The following is a 22594-nucleotide window of genomic DNA, read 5'->3' on the forward strand; positions in this document are numbered from 1 at the left end:
GTGTGTGTGTGTGTGTGTGTGTGTGTTTTAGTACTCTCCCGTCTTTGTACACTTTGGGGGGCCCTTAAAGTACTTCACAAGCCTTGATAAAAGTATGAGGAAGTTGTCTCGAGATAACAGGGCTCCGATACGAGTCATTGCATAGTAATTTTCATGCCACTGGGTCAAGAAATAAAGACGTGGGGCTATGGCGAAGAGTGCTTGTGAGGAAAAAAAAAAAAAAAACACGAGAAAGCCATCCATTTTTCCTTCGTGACAGATAAAAATCGATAAATTATATTTCTGGTGAACATTGGATGCTTGATTTGGGGATTCTGAAAGCGTATAATAAGTTTGTTTTCACCTAACGGAACTGGATCACTCTTCTGTCCTAATATTCTAATTCGTGGTTACGTGACACTCTTTTAACTATGACTATGAAGTAAGAATGAGGCTCCCTGGCTACTATACGTTTCTCACTCTAACTTGGCAACTCTCCATACTGAGTGAGGAGCTGGAACAAGGGATGAGCGCTTAAATACGATGCTAGTCACGAAGAAGTGCTACAGACGAGAAGTAGGGTCCAAGTTTTGTCATATTCTGCCACTGAGTTACGTGAAATAAGCTGCAAAAGGACGAACACCTGGGCCAAGTTAGTGTGAAGAGACTATAGTTACATCCCCCTTCTAACCTAACAATACTAAGCTCCCTAACACCTTTTCCTAAGCGACTAATTTTGCTTATTATACGTTACTTTACTCTTCTCTGTTGCTTAAATCATCTACTAATGTCGTACTCTGCACACGTAAGGTACAAAAGGATATTAACCAGCCGGACCCAACAATAAATCGCCGAGGAAAAGGTGTTAGAGAGCCAACCAGGAAAGGTGCTAGGGAGCCAACCAGGATAGGGGTAGTTAGGTCTTCGTCAGTTAGAGCATACGTTCTATAGTCTTCTATTTATCTTAATCCCGTAAGGGGTGGCCCACAAACAAATCGCCTCCATGTCACCCTGTCCCCTGCTATTTCGTTGCAGTCTTAATCCCTTGAATATAAACACTCTTTTGGCGTAGTGGTGATATTGCTGGTGGTAGTAGTAGTGATGGTAGTAGTGGTCTTGGTGATGGTAGGGGTCAGTAGTGATGATGATGATGGTTGTGATGATAGTGATGATTGTGGCAGTGATGATAGTGGTAGCTGGTTTTAGAGGTGATGATAGTGGTAGTCTTGGTGATGGTAGGAGTCAGTAATGATGATGATGATGATGGCTATGATGACAGTGATGATTGTGGTAGTGATGACTGAGGTAGTGATGATAGTGGTAGTTGGTTTTAGAGGTGATGATAGCAGTAGTTTTGGTGATGGTAGGGGCTGATAATGATGATGATGGCTATGATGACAGTGATTGTGGTAGTGATGATAGTGGTAGTTGGTTTTAGAGGTGATGATAGCAGTAGTTTTGGCGATGGTAGGGGTTAATAATGATGATGATGGATATGGTGGCGGTGGTGACTGTGGTAGTGATGACTGTGGTAGTGATGATTGTGGTAGTTGGTTATAGTCATTTGTCAGAAATTCTAATCCTATTGTTCTGTTTATCCATCAAATTTGGAACGTTTATTAGTAAAGATTTAAATAATTTTTTTTTTTTACTATGATATTAACGCAGAAAGATCTCGCTGGGAACCGTAATGTTTTTGTGCTCAATACGGTCTCTCTCTCTCTCTCTCTCCATGTTTCTCCTTGCCTTCTCTTCCATCCCCTATAGTGTCAGGCTTCTCTCCCTCCCTTCTACGCTTTTCTCTTCCCTTCCACCATTTTCTCTCTTCCCTTCATCTATCCCTTTTCTTTCCCTTTCCCCATGTCTCTCCTTTCTCCCACCCTACTTTCTTCCCCTCTTTAATTTCTCTGTTTCCTGTCCCCTCCCTCCCTCTTTCCTTCTCCCAGTCCCCTCCATCCCCCTCACTTTTCCCTTATCGTCTCTTCCCCTCCCTCATCCTTGTCTATAACCTCTTTCTCCCCCCCATAACACCCTCTCCTCTTCCGTACCTCCCTTCTCCCCTTCACCCCCTTTCTTTAAGTCTTCCTTACCTATTTCCCTCCTCTCTTCCGTACCTTCTCTCCCTTTCCTCTTCCCTCCTCTCTCCTCCTCCTCTTCTTCCACATCCTTCCCCCAGGCCTCGGCAGTTCTTCCAACAACTTCTGTCATTTGTCTCCCCTTCCTCCTCTTTCTCTCTTCTTTTCTTCCCTCTTTCCCCTTCTTTTCCTACCCCTTCCCCTCCCATTGTCACGCTTCTGTTCCCACGTACCCACAAATCCTCCTGTAATCCACTTTTCTCCTCTTCTCCTATTCTCTTCTCTCCTTCCTTCCTTCTCCTCGTCACCCAGCTCCCCTTTTCTCTTTCCTCTTTCCCTCCTCTCTCACATCCAAATTCTCCTCTCCTCTCCTTACCTTTTCTCTCCCCACTCAGGCTCAGCTCCCCCCCCCTCCCCCACGCCTCCCCCTTCCCCCACTGTGATCCCCAGGCACCTTCAACGCCCCCTTGTCTTCTCCGCCTCTTGTTTCGTCCATCCCTCTACTCCCTCCATCTTTCCTACCCTTACTCCTTACCCCTGCCACCTCAGACACCGCATATGCTCCGCCTGCTTCCCTCTCACTATGCACTTTCCTCCTGTCCTCTCTCTTTCTATTCTCCTTTCCCCTCTTCTCTTCCCTTTCTCTACTCTTCCTCCTTTCCTCCCCCTCCTCTCTCCAAACTCCCACACCCCCTCCCAAGCACCCCACACCCTCTAACACATCCTTCACCTCCCTGCCCTTCACATATCTCGAACGCCAATGGTCGTCTCTCCACGTTCATTCTTTACTCTCTCCTCTTTTCTCCTTCCATTCCCCATTTCCCATGTGCCTCCCTGTCCCCCCCACGCCCTTTAACTCCCCCTCACGCCCCCTCTCCACCCCCTCATCTCCCTCCCCCCCTCCTGGTGTGGCGGGAAATGAGTGTAGCCATGTGTTGGTCCTCATCTGCATAATCCAATCAGGGGCCGCGCTGGAGGGCCTAAGGCGATGGTGGGGGGCTGTGGCCAAGAGTTAGGGGGCGCCGCTCCCTAAAACACACCCTTCCTGTCTCCCCCCCCTCCTTCTTCTCTCACTGGGGTGCCTAAGACGGTGGTTGGTGCTGTGGTTGAGAGTTTGGCGTAACGCTCCCTCTCTCACACACCTCTCTCAGTCCCCCCTGTCTCTTACACAAGGTTCTCTCTCTCTCTCTCACACACACACACACACACACACACACACACACACACACACACACACACACACACACACACACACACACACACACACACACACACACACACACACACACACACACACACACACACACACACCTCTCTCTGCCTCTCTCTCAAACACTATTCTCTCTCTCTCTCTCTCTCTCTCTTATCGCCCTCTGTTTTTCACACACTATTTTGAACTTCCCTCACCTCTTTCACATAGCCATTTTCCTACTTCTCTCCCACACCCTTCCTACCCTTCTCTCTCACACGTACTCTTCATAACTCCTCTCCCTTTTTCACACTCCGCTCATGTCATCTCTCTCTCTCTCACACACACACACACACACACACACACACACACACACACAGGCTGGCAGGCAGGCAGGAAGGCAGACAGGCAGGCAGACAGGCAGACAGGCAGGCAGGCAGGCAGACAGGCAGGCAGGCAGGCAGGCAGGCAGACAGGCAGGCAGGCAGGCAGGCACACCACACACACACACACACACACACACACACACACACACACACACACACACACACTTCTTTTTCAACACCCTCTCTCTCTCTCTCTCTCTCTCTCTCTCTCTCTCTCTCAAGGTGCAGACTGTCTCACTATCTCTACCTTTATCTCCAAAACTTACTATCTCACTATCTCTGTCCTTATCTCCTCAAGGTGCAGACTATCTCACTATCTCTACCTTTATCTCCAAAACTTCTCATTTCCTTCACTATCTCTGTCCTTATCTCCTCAAGGTGCAGACTATCTCACTATCTCTACCTTTATCTCCAAAACTTACTATCTCACTGTCTCTATCCTTATCTCCAAAAGGTGCATACTATCTCACTCACTCTCTCCTTGTCTCCCCAGGGTACAAACTTTATCTCATTATCTCTCTACTTCTCTCCCCAAAGGTACAGTACTATGAGAAGGTAATACGACCCAAACTTTCAACTTGATTTGTTACTTTCACTTTCTCTATTACCTCCCTTCCTGTTCACAAATCGATCTGACTGGGAACCCGAGTGTAAGCCAAGCACTGCGGGTTATGTTCTAGGAGAAGACTTGGACTTAGAAACAACTGACCTGTCCTAATAACACTTTTATAGATGATGGTCATAATTCTTTAGTTTCATTCTCCTTATTCATTCTTTATTCCCCTACCTCACTCTTCCCTTGTCTGCGATGAGACAGCTATGAAGCGAAAATGTTTGGTGGTTCGAATGCCAATGTTTCGACTCATGATTTTTTTGTTCTTACTCTTCCCCTTCTTATCTTTCTCTATGCCTCTGTCTCGCTTTTTCTTCTCTCTCTGTCTTTTTCTTTCTTTTAGGTACGAGGAGACTGGCGGTAGTAAGGCACAAGTAACTGGTGGTTCGAAGCCCAATGTTTCGACTCTTTTGGTTGATCGATCGCTTATTTCCTTCTTGCTTTTCTCCTTTTCTAGGTCTCTGTCATTGTCCCTCTCCCTTCCTTATGTATCTAGAGGCAGTTATAAGACAGAAGTGATTACTGGTTTGAAACCCAAAATTTGAACTCTTGTTGAATTAATGGTTTATTATTATTTTTTTTCCGTCCTTTCTCTCTGTGCATATTTCAGTTTCTCCTTCTCCTGACCCTAGGCACTGTGAGATTGGTGGCTACAAGGCAGGCGTAATCAGTAGCTCGAAGCCCTAAGTTTCGACTCCTTTGATGCTCTCCTTCGTTCCTCTATAGTTCTCCCTCTCTCCTCCAGGTATTACGAGACTGGCAGCTACAAGGCCGGGGTGATCGGTGGTTCGAAGCCCAAGGTGGCGACTCCCGTGGTAGTGGACGCCATAGCCAGATATAAGCGGGAGAATCCGACCATGTTCGCGTGGGAGATCCGAGACAGACTACTGGCGGAGAGTGTGTGTACCCAGGAGAACGTGCCGTCTGTCTCATCAATTAACAGGTAAGGCATTCCGTCCTTCTTTACATCTCACTCTAACGGTGTCATCAGTCCTTCAGAGCCTGTTCTCTCTAGGCCCAGAATCCAAGCTCGATAAAGAATAGTTAGTTTTATTGGTTCAAATTCTGGGCATTCCGTTTCTCAGTCACCAGCTTTATATCTGACGGTGAAAAAAATGTTTATTCAGGATGTGAGCCAAGGCAGAGGGACTTTTTATTTTCGTCTTGATCCCAGCCAGCGATGTTGGATAATTTGCATCAGAATATGTCAGCGTTGCAGCCTTTAGCCCAGCACCAAAACCCAAGAACTAAGAATACATCCAAGTCTCAGTATAAACAGGGCCTCACTCAGGAGCATCAGGTGGCTGGGTGCATAGCATGTTTGTCTAATTTTTTTTTCTTTAATCAGTCCTGTGAAGAAGGATGATATTTTCGGCAACTCGTCCTATACGGTAGTGCTAGGCTCAGGCTTTGTGTGTGTGTGTGTGTGTGTGTGTGTGTGTGTGTGAGAGAGAGAGAGAGAGAGAGAGAGAGAGAGAGAGAGAGAGAGAGAGAGAGAGAGAGAGAGAGAGAGAACAAAACTCAAATAGTTCGTATCGGATTTTAATCAAGCTTGGTGGAAATGTTGAGGGTCAGCAGAAGAGCTGACCTGTTATTGTTTAGAACAATATGCCAAGGGTCAGAGCCACAAGGGCAGGTCAAAGTTTGACCTAACAAGGTTAATTTAAACAGAGTGTAACGATTTAGACCAAACTTGGTGTAGGTGTTGAGGGTAAGGCAAGAACAATTGCATTCGATACTGATAATCTGTCAAAGGTCTAGGTCACAGGACAAGGTCAAAGTTCAACCCATACGTCTGCGTGTAAACAAAATAACTAAAACAGTGTTGACCTGATTTGGACCAAACATGGTGGAAGAGCTGAGGACCAGCTAAAGGGTTGACCCAGTATTTTAGAAACCAATAGTTTAATGGTCAAGGACGCATGGCAAAGTCAGATTAAGCAGTCATGAGCCAATTTAGACCAGGATTTAGGATTAAAGGGATTCGATTTGCAGAACAGCCAGTCAAAGATCAAGGTCACAGAGAAAGGTCAAAGGCCTCATGGTATGTCAGCTTAAACAGTTTTGGTCTGATATAGGCTAAACTTCATTGATGTGTTGGGTAAGACAAGAATGAAGCAATTCGATTTTGAGGGCAATCAGGCGAAGGTCAGGGTCACCGGATGTCAAATGCTCCGCTCGTGCTCCAACTGATGGGCGCGGGTATTGCACTCTGGCTCAGCTTATGGTAAACTCTCCTAATGAAAGGCTTAACTGGCTTCAGACGGGTTTTCCTTTATTACCATATGTGAAATTCTGAGAGGAAAGAAGACAGTAAGAAATGCAGAATGTCTGTCTTTCTCGCCCGCGTGTTTGGTTGAGTGTCTGCTTGTGTGAGTTTTTTCTGCATGACTTTGTGTGTGTGTGTGTGTGTGTGTGTGTGTGTGTGTGTGTGTGTGTGTGCGTGCAAATGTATGTAAGTATGTATGTACGTGCACATGCATGTGTGCTTATGTGTGCGTCTGGGCCCCCTTGTGGCAGTGTGTGTGTGTTTTTCTAGCATGTCTGTCTTTTTTTTTTTTTCCGGCTCTCTCACTACGCCAGCTTCAGAGGGAAAATTTTTAATGGAAGGAGAGTGAGAGGTGGTATTATGTGGCCGTCACTTTGCGGCCTCCCTCCCCGTTGCTTCTTGGCGCACTGCTTGCTTTTTACTTTCGTTAACCCTCCATTGTTTTCTTTTTTATCCATTTTTTTTAAATTATTATCGCCCGCCTTTAGCGAGGCGAGGCGATATAGTTTTTGTTGGCATGTGTCTTTAGGTCTGTGTGTTTGTATGTATCTATAGTCAAAATATCTTGAAAAGTTGTGGACGAATTTTCACCAAACCTTCACGAAATATCAACTATGTGGATGTGCAAATATCAACTATGTGGATGTGCAGAAGTCTAATACTTTGGGTGAGGATTTGATCAAAGACGACAGAATTTCAGGTGTCATATATATTTTGATATGGATTCGCTTTTTGTGAAATGCATTGACTGAATTCCGTAAAGTTTCGCGAATTATGTTAACATTTGGTTTGTAGGTAGCTTGGACCTTAGCCAATAGAATTCTTTGGCAGGTGATCAGCATTCGGCCCCTAAATGCTTTTGTTTCATTTTTCCCGTTTTCTCATCTAATTTTTCTTTATTATGCCTCCACCCACGTATGGCAGAGAAGGCATTAAGTGATTGGTTTGTCCGTGCGTGCGTGCTTGGGTCTGTGTGTCTGTAATATTCTTGTAGGCGCGATATCTCTTGAAACCAATGACGGATTTCCACCAAACTTTTGTCAGTGATGCAATGTGAGGAGATGATGAACTGATTATGTCAGCTAGGTCAAGGGGTCAAAGGCAAAGGTCATACGGGTTCGACTTAGTGTATCCTTGTGGGAGCGATATCTCCTGAACCCTTCCACGGATTTTGACCAAACTTTTGTCAGTCATACAGCATGAAGGGACAACGAACTGATTAGGTCAGCAAAGTCAAGAGGTCAAAGGTGAAGGTCATATGGGGTCGACTTAATTTATCTTTAGTCTTATTTCAACTTACAATGAACCCTGTCATGGAGGTTGTGTAGCCAATCCGTATACAAGGCTCGGCAGAGGTATACCGAGTGACGATTTGCTCTGACGGCTCGGGGGCTGAGTTCCTGGCATTTCATTTTTTTTTTTTTCTTTTTAATTCATTCCTCTTTTTCCATCTGACTATTCTCATCCTTTAAATGTCTGGACTTAGTTGCCTTGCCCTGGGTCCTTACGCATAGTTGAAAACGTGAAGTAAATAAGTAGATACAGGATGGATGGATGGAATTTGCCAGTATTTATTTATTTATTTTATTTATTCCACCTTTTTTCATGTTTGTTTCTCGGCACTCTGCTTGGTTTTTATTTAATTCATCAGTTCCTCGATTTCTTGTCTTCGTTTTCCTTTTCTTTGTTTTCGTTTCGAGTTTCCCTTTTTTCTTTGCTTTGCTTGCCCACTTTGCATGTTCTAATATTTCCACTTATTAACTTTTTCTCTCCCTTTCCTATTTTTTCATATATTTTCTCTAGCAGTTTTCTTTCTGTTTTTTTTTTGCCCCATTTTTTGTCACTTTTTACGCTGTATCTTGAGGCACTGTATTGTATTTACTTGAATAATTAACTCTTTGGTGAATACAATTTTTTGACATTGGTTGGCATGGAACACTAGAGTTAGCACGACCCTGAGGGGGTTAATAGTGACAGTATTAACACTCTCAGACTTCATTTCGGCTAAAAATAATTGGTATCAGCAGGAATAAAAAAAAAAAAAAAGATGCAGGCGACTACAAGAGGGTTAATTTAGAATTTTTATCATTCAGTATAAAGCCAAACACAGGAAAACAAAGGCGGTGAAAGACAGGCAAAAATGGGTAGGAAATTCTCTCTCTCTCTCCCCCAATTCGGCGAGGTATTTCTTCATTTAATTCATCCTACTTCCAGACGATTTTACTCAGCTTAGGAAACCCTCTTGTACTGAAAGAAGTAATGAAAGGAATATCAAACCCCTCCAAGTCTGAAAGTTTACCTAAAGGCGAATAAAATCGTCTGGAAGGAGCAAGAACATTAGCAGACGTTACCGGATTGATGTTAGTGTATTAGTATCCTCCTCCCTTCGATCTCGTCAATTCCATTTTCTTCTTACTTCTCGCCTCTTCCCATTTTCTTCTTGGCTCTTTTTCCCATTTTCTTCTTAGTATTTTTTTTTCCTCTTCACACCTCTTCCTCTTTCCTCTTCACACCTCTTCCTCTTTCCTCTTCACACCTCTTCCTCTTTCCTCGTCACACCTCTTTCTATTTCCTCCTCACACATCTTCCTATTTTCTTATTTCGTTTTTCTTCTCATTTGTTTTTTGCTTCGTGCCTCTTCCTATTCTCTTCCTATTTCGCTCCTCTTCCCATTTTCTTCCTATATCGCGTATCTCCCCATTCTTAATTGGCACATCTCACCATTTTTTCTTCTCTGAGTAAATTTCCATATTCTTTTCAGCGCATCATCCCATTTTCTTCTTCGATTCCCCTCCCATTTTCATTCTACCTAGTGCCTCTTTCCATTTTTTGTTTCTTGCTTCCATGCTCTTCCCATTTCTACAAGGGGAGCTATTCAGAAAGGATTTAGTATTCTATCTATCTATCTATTGCCAGACGCCATAATCCCGTAAGGGGTGGCCATTTGACCTTGAGCTATTTGTTTTATGGGGAGGGGCACTAATCCTCCACCAACCCACTTGTTGACACGTAGGGAGCACGTATGGTTTGGTTATATGGTTACCACCCAGCGTATTTTAGTAGTATTTTTCGATATAGAAGTCACCACAGGGGCTAAAAGTTACATGAATAATTGAGCTTTGGTCTTTCTCCACTGTATTGTTCTTTGTCAAAAAAAAAAAGAAAAAAGAAAAAGAAAAAGAAAAAGAAAAAACAGTTGTTTGCATAATATGCCTTCTTGAAACGTTCGCTACCTATAAAACGTTCTTTAGCTATAACGTTCTCTTCCTAAAACGTTCTCTTCATGAAGCTTTCTCGTCCTTTCTTTACCCAAAACGTTCGCCACCTAAAACGTCCTCTTATGTTCACCCCTTCAGTACGAGAAGCCTCCCATAAATTTTCGGACCTCTAGTCTTTGGTTCCTTCTTCTTTACATGGAAAAATAAAACCTGCATAGAGTCGTCGAGCGGTAGAAGAAAAAAAAATCATAATGTAGGTGGGAATTCCCTTTTTTCAGTCCACCATTACAACTAGTTTCGCTTATGCAGAATTAAGATGTCAGGCGAAAGCAAGAATAAAACAGAAATGGGATCACGGTCCTGTAATACGTAATCCTCCTCTACTCACACCGTAATATATATATGTGCCTTACTGTATAGCTAGTTGCTTGATGTAGGAGTGCTTTGTCAGGAAATCTGTTGTGGCGAGGTAAGGTTGGTAGCAAGGTTAGCAGATTCCTTGCCCTCTCTCTCACCCCAGTAGCAACGCAGACTTCTTACACGCCAGACCTTTACTGCTCAGCTCAGTTTGCTTACCACCTACACCAGAACTCGCTTGTTGTGCGTGTGACCATATCAGTAACAACACACATCTTCCCAGTACCACGAATATCGAAGTACGCGGTAGTCAGAGAAAAGGCTCCTTCTCCTCTCGCTATGTCAGTCCAAAGCCACTTCTGCCTCTCTCTGCTTAAGTCACCTCGAGATGCCCCTGTCAGCATAAACCACCTGTAACATCCCTGTCTGCCCAAGCCACTTCTGCCTCTCCCTGCCTAAGCTACGTCCCACTTTCTCTGCCTAAACTACTACTGCCTCTCTGTTTAAGCCATCTTTTCCTGCTGCATTTTCATCTAAGTCATATAATTTCTTGTGCACATCTTCCTAAGTCTTCATGTACACGTATCTGCCTAACCCACCACTGTCTTATCCTCTTCCTGTCTCTGCCTTTGTCTGCCTAAGCCATATCTTTTGTCTGCCTAAGTCATCTCTGCCTTAGACTTCTCTGGCTCAGTCCACCTTCTTAGCCCCAGGAGTGTCTGCTTAAAATTAGTCTGCATATATTTCCACCTTCCCCTGTCTGCCTAACCCACTTCCACCTGCCTGCGTGTCTGCCTTACCTCCCTCTGCTTGTGCCTGCCCGTCTGCCTAAGCCGTGCCTGCCTAAACACGCGAGGCAGGAGAGTAAGGCAGGCTGCAACAGAGTAATGTGAAGGTTCATGTTTAATACCAGTGTGACCCCCTCCTTACCCTCTTCCTGCGCTCTCATTTGCATTGCAGATTGAAGCGGCTCTCTCTCTCTCTCTCTCTCTCTCTCTCTCTCTCTCTCTTTCCTACAGATATGTTTTTTTGTTATTACTTACGAAGGATTAAAAGATGGGCATAGCCTGTGAATGTGTCACTCTCTGTCTGTCTGTCTGTCTGTCTATCTCTCTCTCTCTGTCTCTCTCTGTCTGTCTGTCTGTCTGTCTATCTCTCTCTCTCTCCTCCGGGTCCAGGTCTAACTTACTGACACTCAAATCTCGGCCTCTCTCTCTCTGTCTGTCTGTCTCACGCGCGCGCACACACACACACACACACACACACACACACACACACACACACACACACACACACACACACACACACACACACACACACACACACACACACGAAAATGAGGAATATGTGTGTGTGTGTGTACTATGCTAGAGTTAAAAATTAATGAATGAACAAGTGCAACTGAATCAGGATGTTATGGAAGAGAGAGAGAGAGAGAGAGAGAGAGAGAGAGAGGTATATGTGTGTATTTTTGTTTCAATATGTGTGTGTGTGTGTGTGTGTGTGTGTGTGTGTGTGTGTGTGATGGAATTTAGGTCTTAAGCTCAGCCAGGATAAGTTGGAAAAAAATATATATTGAAACGTGAATTAAACTCATTTCTCCCTGGTTACAGCAATAGATTAACACTTAAGTATGGTGCTAGTCACGAAGAAGTGCCAAAGGGTGGATATAGAGCCGTAGTCATGCCTTTTTCGACCAGTGATCAGAATAAGCTACATAAGAGAGTGAATTTGGGCCAAGTTAAGGTAAAAGAACTACAGATGGAATGAAAAAACCTGCCTATGTACCAGGATTGAAATGAAGACTGTGTAATGGAAGAGGATATGAGATGGGATAAATGACTTCAGTTTATCCGTGAATATAGAAGAGTGAAAGATAGATTTATGGGCTGAGTTAAGACAGAATATTAAAGATAATGTGGAACTGAATCGAATGAAGTTAAAAATGAAAATAGAAAAAAAAAATAGATAGTATGTTTTTATAATCTAGGAAGAAAAAGTGAAAGATGCTCTACTCTTTTCACTTTAACTTGGCCCAGATGTTCGTCCTTCTGCGGCTTATTTTACGTAGCTCAGAGGCAAAACTGTGCAATGCTGTGGCGCTACCTCCTTTCCACTGCACCTCTTTGTGACCAGCTTCATATTCTAGTCTTTATTGCTACAGCTTCGTATTTAAGATGGAGAGATGGAAATTTTAGGCCAAGTTAGAGTAAAAAGACTATAGAAGACTGGGATGAGATGAAGGACTGAAATTGAGCCGAGATTAGAACTAAGATTGCCTTGTTAACCACTGGGATGATTTTTTTTTCTTTTTTTTATAGCTTATTGTCGCCACTCCCGTTCGATTTTTCCCCGATATGAAATTTTTGATATGGAGAGGTTAGAGACAGCCTTCATTACTCCCCCCCCCCAAAAAAAAAAAAAAAAACCTTCCTCTGAATCCTATAAGGTAATGAGTGAAATGAATATGGAAAATGTCTAACAGTAAATGTATCTGAAGGAGTGTTTAGATATTTGGAAGGGTTGTAGGTATATCAGGAGTAAGAGTGTACGAGGGAGAGTGATTTGAAACAGAATGAGAAATGAAAACTGGGCTGACACAAGGTGGAATGATTCATGCTGGAGAGGCTAGGGTAGAATGAACGTTTGGAATTGACTGAGTTACATAAATATTGGGTGGAATGTGGTTGTAAGTGGAATGAAAGTTAGTAGTTAAGTAAAAGGAAAAAAGCTTGCGGAGTATAGGGTGTAAGGTGGTTTGAGAGAGAGAGAGAGAGAGAGAGAGAGAGAGAGAGAGAGAGAGAGAGTTACACACACTCTATAGAGAAGTCAGTCCTTATAACCCTTCCTAGATGGTACGGACTTAATGTTAGTAGAAAGACTTGCTCTCTAATTGCAGAAGCTTAAGAAGTGGGTAAAGGGATGTGGAAAGAATGAAAGTGTGTGTGTGTGTGTGTGTGTGAGAGAGAGAGAGAGAGAGAGAGAGAGAGAGAGAGAGAGAGAGAGAGAGAGAGAGAGGGTAGGGTCATCAGAGAGCTGTTGACCTCACTAATGACCTCATTCACTGTCGCCCGACTCTAAAAACGGACCTTACTGCTTCCCCCCACCCCCTCTCCCATACCCTCCCCTTATTCTTTCTCACTGACCCCTCCCCACCCCTCCCCTCTCCCCCTCAACTCCCTCATCTACTCCCACACCCATACTCTTTTTCTCTCCCTTACCCCATCTCAGAGTTCCCCTCTTACCCCTCCCCCACTCCCCTCCTCACCACTTCTCCTCCCTCACCCCTCTACACACTCCCTTAACATCAGATCATAAGACAAGGATAGCAAAGAGTATGGTTCTCTTACACCTTCTTTACTCCTGACACTTCCCGACCCTCCCTCACCTCAATCTACTCTCCCTGAACACTCGCTCCCCTCCCTCACTTCATCCTGACCTTCTCTCCCTCCCGAACCCCATTCACTCCTTCACCTTCCCCCTCTCCTTCATCTCCTCTTCCTTCCCTCCATCCACTATCCCTCTCACACCTCATTCCATACTCCTGTTCTTACACTTCCTCCTCTCTCACCCCGTTACTACTGTTTCCCTCCCTCCCTTCCCCCCTAATCCCATCCTTCCCTGTCCTCTCCCTCCCTCCCTCACCCTCTCTCTCCTACGTTTCTCACTACTGTTTCCTTCCTTCCCTTCCTCCCTCATCCCATCCTTCCTTACCTTTTTCCTCCCTTCCTCCCTCCCTCCCTCCTTCTCTGCTTCTTCTCCCCTCACTCATGCCCTCTTGCGTGGAGAATCATGTTTTATTTTCCTCTAATCAGGTAATTTGTCCAGTAATGTGACGGAAAAGAAGTGTGATCACCGCACAGACATATATAACCTTAAGTTCTGCACAGACAATGTTAAGGCCAAGTATGGGAAACTACTCAAATATTAGAGGGCTTATGTAAAAGAAAAAAAGACAAAAGAAAGAATAGAAAAGAAAAAGACTGCATTTGTAGGTAACAGTGATTGAAATCCCATTGTGCAAATATTAATTCTCAGTGATCCATGTGAACCGTACAGGAAATTCTCAACATACTGCCTGCGGGAAATACTTAACCCGAATGGTGGAACGCCGATATCAAACCTCTTCACTTAGTAAATAGCCTATTATAATGACACGAAGAATCGAAATGATAAAGTTGATATGACACTGCGTCTGAAAACTCAAAGAAACTAGAAAGCACTCGGCGAGCGCATACCTCCGCCAATACCTTTGTCACCAAAACTTTTAAAATATCAGGTTGTTTCCAGGCTATGCCATATCAAAACGCATGACTATCAGTTTTTTTTTTTTTTTATCAGAGAAGAATCATCGATTGACTTAACTCGCAATGATAAAAAAAAATACTGGATCCGCATCTGGATCCGGATCCGCCTCGAAATCCAATAAACTTTTCCTTGGCCAAAGGGCTACCCTTCCAGAAAACTTCATCGAGATTCGATTGTAACTTTTTGAGATATTTTGTGTACAGACAGACAGACAGGCACGGATGATCACATAACCACCCAACATCGTTGCTGGAGGTAATAATAAAATGAAGCAAGAACAGTCCTGAAGCTCGTGATGCCTTGTATCAACGAATCAATCCCAAAATAGTTTTTCAGCTACGTCAGAAACAAGACGATACTAACACCAGTAATACGTCCACAAGTCAGACGATAGAGAGCATTCTGATGATAAAACTCAGATGGCAAGACTTCTTAACAATTCCTTTGCATATTAATTTGCATTAGAAAATACAAGCATAATTCCTAAAGCTTCTCCATTGATTTTAGAAGAGGGTAACCTAACTAGTGATGTTACAGTTAATGAGGGAATTGTATGGGTTGCAGCCAATGACTTTAAGGTGAAGAAAACACCTGAGCTACATAAAATAACTGTGCATGTACTGAGGGGGTAAAGAACGAAGTTAGCAAACGAAAGTCCATTATTTAATAAAATGTAATAAGTCATGACCAGAAAATTACTGTCCAGCTAACTTAAAGCATGTGATTGCAAATTGTTGAAAACTTTTTAGAAACAAGTTTATGAGACACTTAGAAACACATATTCCCTTCAAATATTCATAACATGTTTTTCAGTATAATCACTCTTGCCTTATATACTCATTTAGCTTGGATGTTTTCAAGGATGTTGAATACATATGACAAAACTAAATATGTTGACAGTGTTATCTCGATCTTCAAATGAGTTTGATAAAGTTTCCCACTAAAACTACATAAGCTCTAAGTACGGTTCCAGTGGACTTGAGCTCAGGTGGATCGATACCTGGCTTAGCTGATGTAAATAAAATAATGAAACTGTACATCGACAAGAATCGGATTAGAAAGACATTATTACTGGAATGCCACAGAGTTCAGTGCTGGGTCCTATTCTGTTTTATATGAGCTGATTAAATGATAATGACAAAGGCGTCGTTTGTAAAATCATAAAAATTGCTGATGAGACAAAAGTTGATAACAGCGCAGAGACATCTTTATAATGGCAGGCGTTTAAGCGAGATCTTGATAAACCGTTTGACTGCGAACAAACATGGGCAATGGATTTCAGTATTATCTAATGCAGTCACAAACACTGGCAGTAAAAATGAAAAAAAAAAAAAAAAATCCAGCTGTACTCAGGAATAATAATCAACTTGATAATGTCACCCATAAAAAAGACTGAAGAATTATAGTAACAAATATGAAATCAAGCGCGGAGTGTACAGAGTTCTTAGGAAAATCAGCAAATGTACTGGATTCACAGATAGGGCACTGCAAGAAAGATAATCATCGTATAATTCCCTAGTATACCCACATTTCGAATATTAGTTTTGCGTTCGGTTACAGTGACCTTAGTACAAGAAAGATTTGGAGATGCTTTGGAGCGTATGGCACAGGGTGGTAAAAACGACACCTAGACTGAGGAATAACTATATTAATAACAAGTGGATGAGCTCAATCCACTTCCAAACTGCATATTAAAAGTGAGATAAGTCAAGTAACCATAATTTTAAAAGGACATATTATATATCGCATTAAAAAATACTTCACAGTGACTTGGATAATTATACGTACAGAAATGGTCATAAAATTGTAAGAAAACTTGAAAACATATCCAGAGACAAGAAGGTGCTCATTTCTTCTTTAGTAAGGTTGCAAACATTCAGAACGCATTACTTTACAACGCGGTAAACTGAGATACGATACTGACTTTGAAAAATTATTTGGATAAGTATTTGGCTCCTAATCTCCAGGTGAACATATTTACGCCTGCGTAATTCATTTCTGAAGTGCATTATTTTCCACAGCACAAAGCACAGAGGGAGGGGGGAGTGAGTTGGGGGGAGGGCTGGGGGGAGGGCAGTCAAATGGTAGGTGACAGAGCGACTTGGAGGCGTTTTGTCTGCGGCCACCCTTTGCGGGATTGGGGCGTCAGGCTATAGATAGATAGATAGATAGATAGATAGACAAAGCACAGAGGAAGCAACTACAGAACAGCATCGTTACGTGCAGTTGTAGACAATTAAAACTTCTACTCTGTCACTGTTTGGCTGGCTGTATTTGCCTCTGGATGTAATAAAACTATAGGAATTATGAATATATGTCTTACAAACTGATGCTTATGAGTGAATGATGTATGTATCTGACAAAATGTAATCACCATCAAACCATCAGTAAATGTGTGGTTGGTTCAGCTGTCCACAATTCTACGTAAACTGGCTTGAACGTTACTTTCATTTTTAGGCATAGAAGATAGTTTCCATGCATCTTTTCCTATGATTTTTCCTTTTTTTTTGCGGCCGAATGCAGTATTTTCCCCTGTGTCACTCCTTCACTCAAACCTTCACTGCCTGACCCATACCTTCCCCCTCATAATTTCCTTCCCTTTCTCTCCTTCGCCTACTATCATTACACTTTATTCTTTTTAATCTTTCTTCCCTCTCACTCACCCTTTCTCTCCTCCCTCCCTCACTTTCTTCCCCTTTCCTCCTTCCCTCCTCTGTTCCCTCCCTTCCTTCCCTCACTGTTTTCTGCTGCCTTTCCTTCCATCACTCCTTCACTTCCCTCACAATTCACCCCTTCCATCTCTCCCTTGCTTCACATCATTTATTTCCAATCTTAAACAAGGAACATCAAAAGGACCAAGAGGTTTGATGGTGATTCCTTTCCTTTGTATTCCTTTGTACTCCCTCTCTCCTCCCTGCCTGACTCCTACACATCCTTTCGTGTATTCCTCAGTCACTCTTCTCTCTCTTCTCACTCCGACCTACCTTCAACTCTCTTCCTCCTCCCTTCTTCCTTCACCCTTTCATATTTCATCTCTCCCCTGCACACCTCTCATTCGTTACATGATCTACCTCTCTCTCTCTCTCTCTCTCTCTCTCTCTCTCTCTCTCTCTCATTCTACCTTCCCCTCCTTCACCCCTCTCTTCATTATTCTTCTCAGTCTTCTCTCTTCTGACTTTCTTTCACCTCTCTCATGCTTCCTGCTCTCCTTTCTCCTCTCTCTCTCTCTCTCTCTCTCTCTCTCTCTCTCTCCTTCATTGCCTCGCCTCTCCCTCTCACATACTCCTTCCTTCCCTTTCTCTCTCCCTCTCCTATCCCTCCTTCACCCAACCCCTCATCTTCGCCCTCCTCCTCTCCCTCCTCTACCCTTTCTTTCTCCTCTCCCCTCCCTTCCTCCCTTACCTCGCCTTCCTTCCTTCCTTCCTTCTTTTCCTCCCTTTCCTCACCCTCTATTTTTACTCCTTATTCTCCTCAACTCCTGTTCTCTCTCTTTCCTTCCTGACTCTTCCTCATTCCTCCCGACTCTCTCTCTTTCCTCCCTCACCTCTCTGTCTGTCTGTCTGTCTGTCTGTCTCTGTCTCTGTCTCTGTCTCTCTCTCTCTCTCTCTCTCCATTCCATTTTCCCTCAATTTCCCTCACCTCTTCCTCCCTTCTTCCCACTTTCTTTCTCTTCCCTCCCTCCCTTCCTCCCTCCTTCCCTCCCTTCCTCCCTCCCCAGTGAAGCCTTGATGAGCCAGCCTAGATCCCTATTGGCTGGCTGGAGAGGGGGGCGCCGTCCCCCCCTTCTCTCTCTCTCTCTCTCTCTCTCTCTCTCTCTTCGCACTCTTTCTTTCGTCTCTTTATTTTTCTAGTTTCTCTCCCTTAATCTATCTACTTGTGTCTATCGCTCCCTTTCACTATGAGTAAGAGAGGACAAGGGAAAAAGTGCATATGTGAGAGAGAGAGAGAGAGAGAGAGAGAGAGAGAGAGAGAGAGAGAGAAGTGGGAAAATGAGAAAAAATGGAGACGAGAGGGAGTTACAGGCTCCCCCGGCACTCAAGGAGCTAGCTCACTCTCTCACTTTACTCGCCTCTCAGTCCCTCAGTTTTTCTTTTTATCCTCGTTTTCTGTTTCAGTCCTTCCCTCCTTCCTTCCTTCCTTCCTACCGCATTTTATCTCCCCTCCCTCCTTCCCTCCTCCTCTCTGTCTGTCTGTCTGTCCTTTCTCTCTCTCTCTCTCTCTCTCTCTCTCATTCATTCGTTCTTTCATTCATTCATTCATTCTTGTTTTCTTTCTGATCTCATTTCCTCGGCACTTCATGATTCCCTACATCACCTCTCTCTCTCTCTCTCTCTCTCTCTCTCTCTCTCTCATACCAATACAACCTTTATACTCCAATTCCTTCAATCCCTTCAGCACGATTTCTCTCTCTCTCCCCAGCTGAATAAAATCATCTGTTTGAAGAAGAATAAGGAAACTGGGATAGCCAGCATCGTACGGAGAAAAAAATACTCCTTTTACTCTAACCTGGCCCAAATTTGCCATCTCTCCATCTTGAATACTGAGTCTGAGCAGTGGGCAGACACTTAAAAATGATGCTAGTCACGAAGAAGTGCTATGGGTAGGAGGTGGAGCACTGAAAAGGTTACATACTCTTTTTACTCAAAGTTGACCTAAAATTGCCATCTCTCCATCTTGAATTCTATGTCTGAGCATTGGATTAGCGCTTAAAAAGAATGCTAGTCACGAAGAAGTGCTCTAGTAAGGAGATAGAGCCACTGAACTATGTAAAATAAGTGACAAGAGGACGAAGACCCAGACCAGGTAAAGGTGAATAACGTATTTATATATATTGTTTAGCTTATTTTTGTACACATTCTTGTCCTTTTGCAGCTTATTTCACGGATCTCAGTGACAGAATAAGACAATACTGTGCCTCCTTTCCATAGCACTTCTTTGTGACTAGCATCTTACTCTAGTGTTAATCTCTTGTTAGAACTCAGTAGCTAAGCAGGAGGCAGAGCAGTTTTAGGCCAAGTTGGAGTGGAAGGAGTATAGTGGGGGTTTGTTCTATGAGCCTTCTACTACAGGGATTCTTCTCAGCTTAATAAAATCGTCTGGAGATTGAATTAAGTACTAATGATTTAATTGTAACGGAGGGCCTGATAAATGCATATGGTGGTGAAATTTATAATCAGTTAACTCTTTATGATTTTTTTCTTCTGTTTTTGCTAGGATCACTTTTTTTTTTATTTTTTTAAGTGTGGGAGAGATTTTTTGAACTGAAGTTGTTTGACGTATCCTTCGTTAACCCTCGTTACTTTAAGATTTCTAAATTCCATCAGATTTACTTTTTGGTAGTGGTGGTAGTAGTAGTAGTAGTAGTAGTAGTAGTAATAGTAGTAGTAGTAGTAGTGGTTTTAGCGCCAGATCTACCTTAAACGTGAACCTAGTGGACTGCAGGCTTAAACTCATCTCCTGCAGTTCACCATCCTCATTTTAAGGGATATGGAAATAGCTGAGGGAAGTGTGTACAAGCAGGCAGTTGAGCAACCTAATCATATCGGTGCCACCACATGAAGGCGTCCCTCTCCACAACGATAGACAGAATTAAAGAAATAAGGTGTCATTGAATATAATCAGAGTGACGAAGGGAGTGATGATGGTGATGGATGGTGAGGAATGGTGAAAAGAGGACCGTTTCAGATCTGACGTATGGAGATGATGATGATGATGATGATGATGAAGATTGCCGGAGTGATGATGGTGATGGATGGTGAGGAATGGTGAAAAGAGGAATATTTCAGATCTGACGTATGGAGACGATGATGATGATGATGATGATGATGATGATGATGATGATGATTGCCGTATTCTTGTTGCCATACTTTGTGGTACCTCTCATTTAGCATTTAAATTTTGTATACTGTATGCTGTATTATAATTCCTGTTGTATCTATCTGTCAGTCTGTCTCCCTTTCTGTCTCTCCGTCTCTTTGTCTGTCTCTCTGAAGGGATTTTGGGCAAGCGATCAGCCTACGTCCCTGGTGGCATCACGCTATAAAAACCTCCAATCTCCTCGTAAGGATTCGAATCAATGCACGTAGAGAATATTATCTTTACCCTGAGTGGTGTCAAAAACCCTTCAATCTAATGACCTTTTTCTTTTACTTCAACTTCATTCACACATTAGTCTAGCGAAGGAGAGAGACTTTCAAAAATGGAGATTTAGATACTGATTTTAATATATATATTTTTTTGGCATTTTCAAGAAGAGAAATTTCCTTTTAAACTTAATAACATTGTCTCGTGGAAGTAGTAGTAGTAGTAGTAGTAGTAGTAGTAGTAGTAGTGGTGGTAGTAGTAGTAATTGTTGTTGTTGCAGTAGTAGTAGTAGTAGTAGTAGTAGTAGAAGTAGTAGTAGTAATTGTTGTTGTTGCAGTAGTAGCAGTTGTAATTGTTGCTGTTGCAGTAGTAGTAGTAGTAGTAGCAGTAATTTTTGTTATTGCAGTAGTAATAGTAGTAGTACCGGTAGTAATTGTTGTTGCAGTAGTAGTAGTAGTAATAGTAGTAGTAGTAGTAGTAGTAGTAGCTGCAACCCAAGGCTCATCTGAATGTGAACCCAGTAGACTGCAGGCTGAATTTACTTTACTCCTGTACTTTACAAATTTCCTTTCGGGGGATAGGGAAGTGGAGGAACGTTTGTATAACCAGGCAGTGGAGTCACCCAGTCATATTAGTGCCACCACAAGAAGGCGTCCCTCTCCACCACAGCAATGATGAACGCCCTAAGAGTGAAGGGGTTAAGCCACTCCACTGCCACGGCAAGAGGACTGATGGACAACGAGGAAGGAGTTGCCTGCAAGCGGTTCTGGCGTGACCTTGGGGGTTTTCAAGATGATGATGATGATGATGATGATGATATTAAAGATTTCTCCTCCTCCTCCTCCTCTTCCTCCTTCTCCTCCTCCATCTCTTCCTCTTCCTCTTTCATCATCATCATTACCTCCTACTCCTCCTCCTCCTCCTCCTCCTTCGTCTTCTTCTTCCAATCTTAGCAACCCTCCACTTCATAGCATTCCAGGAGAGAGAGAGAGAGAGAGAGAGAGAGAGAGGCAGCCAAGCAACAAATCTGGGGTCCGCCATCTTACCTTTCTTAGCTCGAGAAAACTTGCCACGTTGACAGATGAAGATCACACCGCGCCTCTCTCTCTCTCTCTCTCTCTTTCTTTTTCCACTCTCTCTTTTTTCTCTCCCTCTCTGTTCTTTGTCCTCATTTTCTCTTTTTTCTTTTTATTACACAATCTCTTCTCTCTCTCTCTCTCTCTCTCTCTCTCTCTCTCTCTCTCATTTCTGCCTTTGTATTTCTCCCGTATATCCTTCCCCTCTCTCTCTCTCTCTCTCTCTCTCTCTCTCTCTCTCTCTCTCTCTCTCATCGATTCACATTGTCACTTCACCTCTCACAAACTAACTCCTCACTCTTTCAACCTGTGTCTGTCTGCCTGCCTGTCTGTCTCTCTCAATTCTCTCTCTCACTTTCGCTTACTCGCTCACTCACATTTTTCGTCCTATCTTTACTTAATATTTTACTAATCTTTCTTCTCTCGTGTCCTATTGCTGTTGTTTTCTGTCTGTCTGTCTGTCTGTCTGTCTGTCTCTTTCTCTCTCTCTCTCTCTCTCTCTCTCTCTCTTTCACTCACTATTCAGTCGTTTACTCTTCCATTTTCTCACATTTAGTCACTCGCTCACATTCACTCTCACTTACCTTCTCAATCCCTCATTCACTATCTCACTCGCTCACTCTCTCACAAGCACCCGCTCACTTCCTCACATCCACTCACTCCCACTCCCACTCCCTCCCTCTCTCTCTCTCTCTCTCTCTCTCTCATTTTCTCGCCCTCTCACTCGCTGGGTCACTCGCTCACATTCATTCACTCTCTCATTTCCTCGCTCACCCACTCTCATTCACTCACATTCACTCACTCACTCTCATGTACCCACCCACTCACTCACTCTCTCTCACTCGCCCACTCTAATTTTCTCACTCACTCACTCACCCACTCACTCACTCTCATTTTCTCACCCACTCACACTCACTCACTCACTCGCTCACTCACCCACTCACTCACTCGCTCACCCACTCACTCCCATTTTCTCACCCACTCACTCGCTCGCTCTAATTTTCTCACCCACTCTCACCTACTCACTCGCTCGCTCTAAT

At 43.4% G+C, this 22594-nt stretch overlaps 1 protein-coding gene across 1 annotated transcript in view; it reads left to right on the plus strand.

The window, feature by feature from the left end:
- The window catches only part of LOC145395208 (paired box protein Pax-5-like), a 166048-nt gene that overhangs the window by 37499 nt on the left and 105955 nt on the right, over positions 1-22594 (plus strand). Inside the window, exon 2 of the mRNA XM_080268897.1 lies at positions 4988-5185. Coding sequence (XP_080125023.1) covers positions 4988-5185 — 198 coding nt within the window. The remainder of the gene's footprint in view (positions 1-4987; positions 5186-22594) is intronic.

This window comes from Coenobita brevimanus, chromosome 30 (genome assembly GCF_032717465.1).
Source record: "Coenobita brevimanus isolate Jiangsu-jjx chromosome 30, ASM3271746v2, whole genome shotgun sequence".
NCBI lineage: Eukaryota > Metazoa > Arthropoda > Malacostraca > Decapoda > Coenobitidae > Coenobita > Coenobita brevimanus.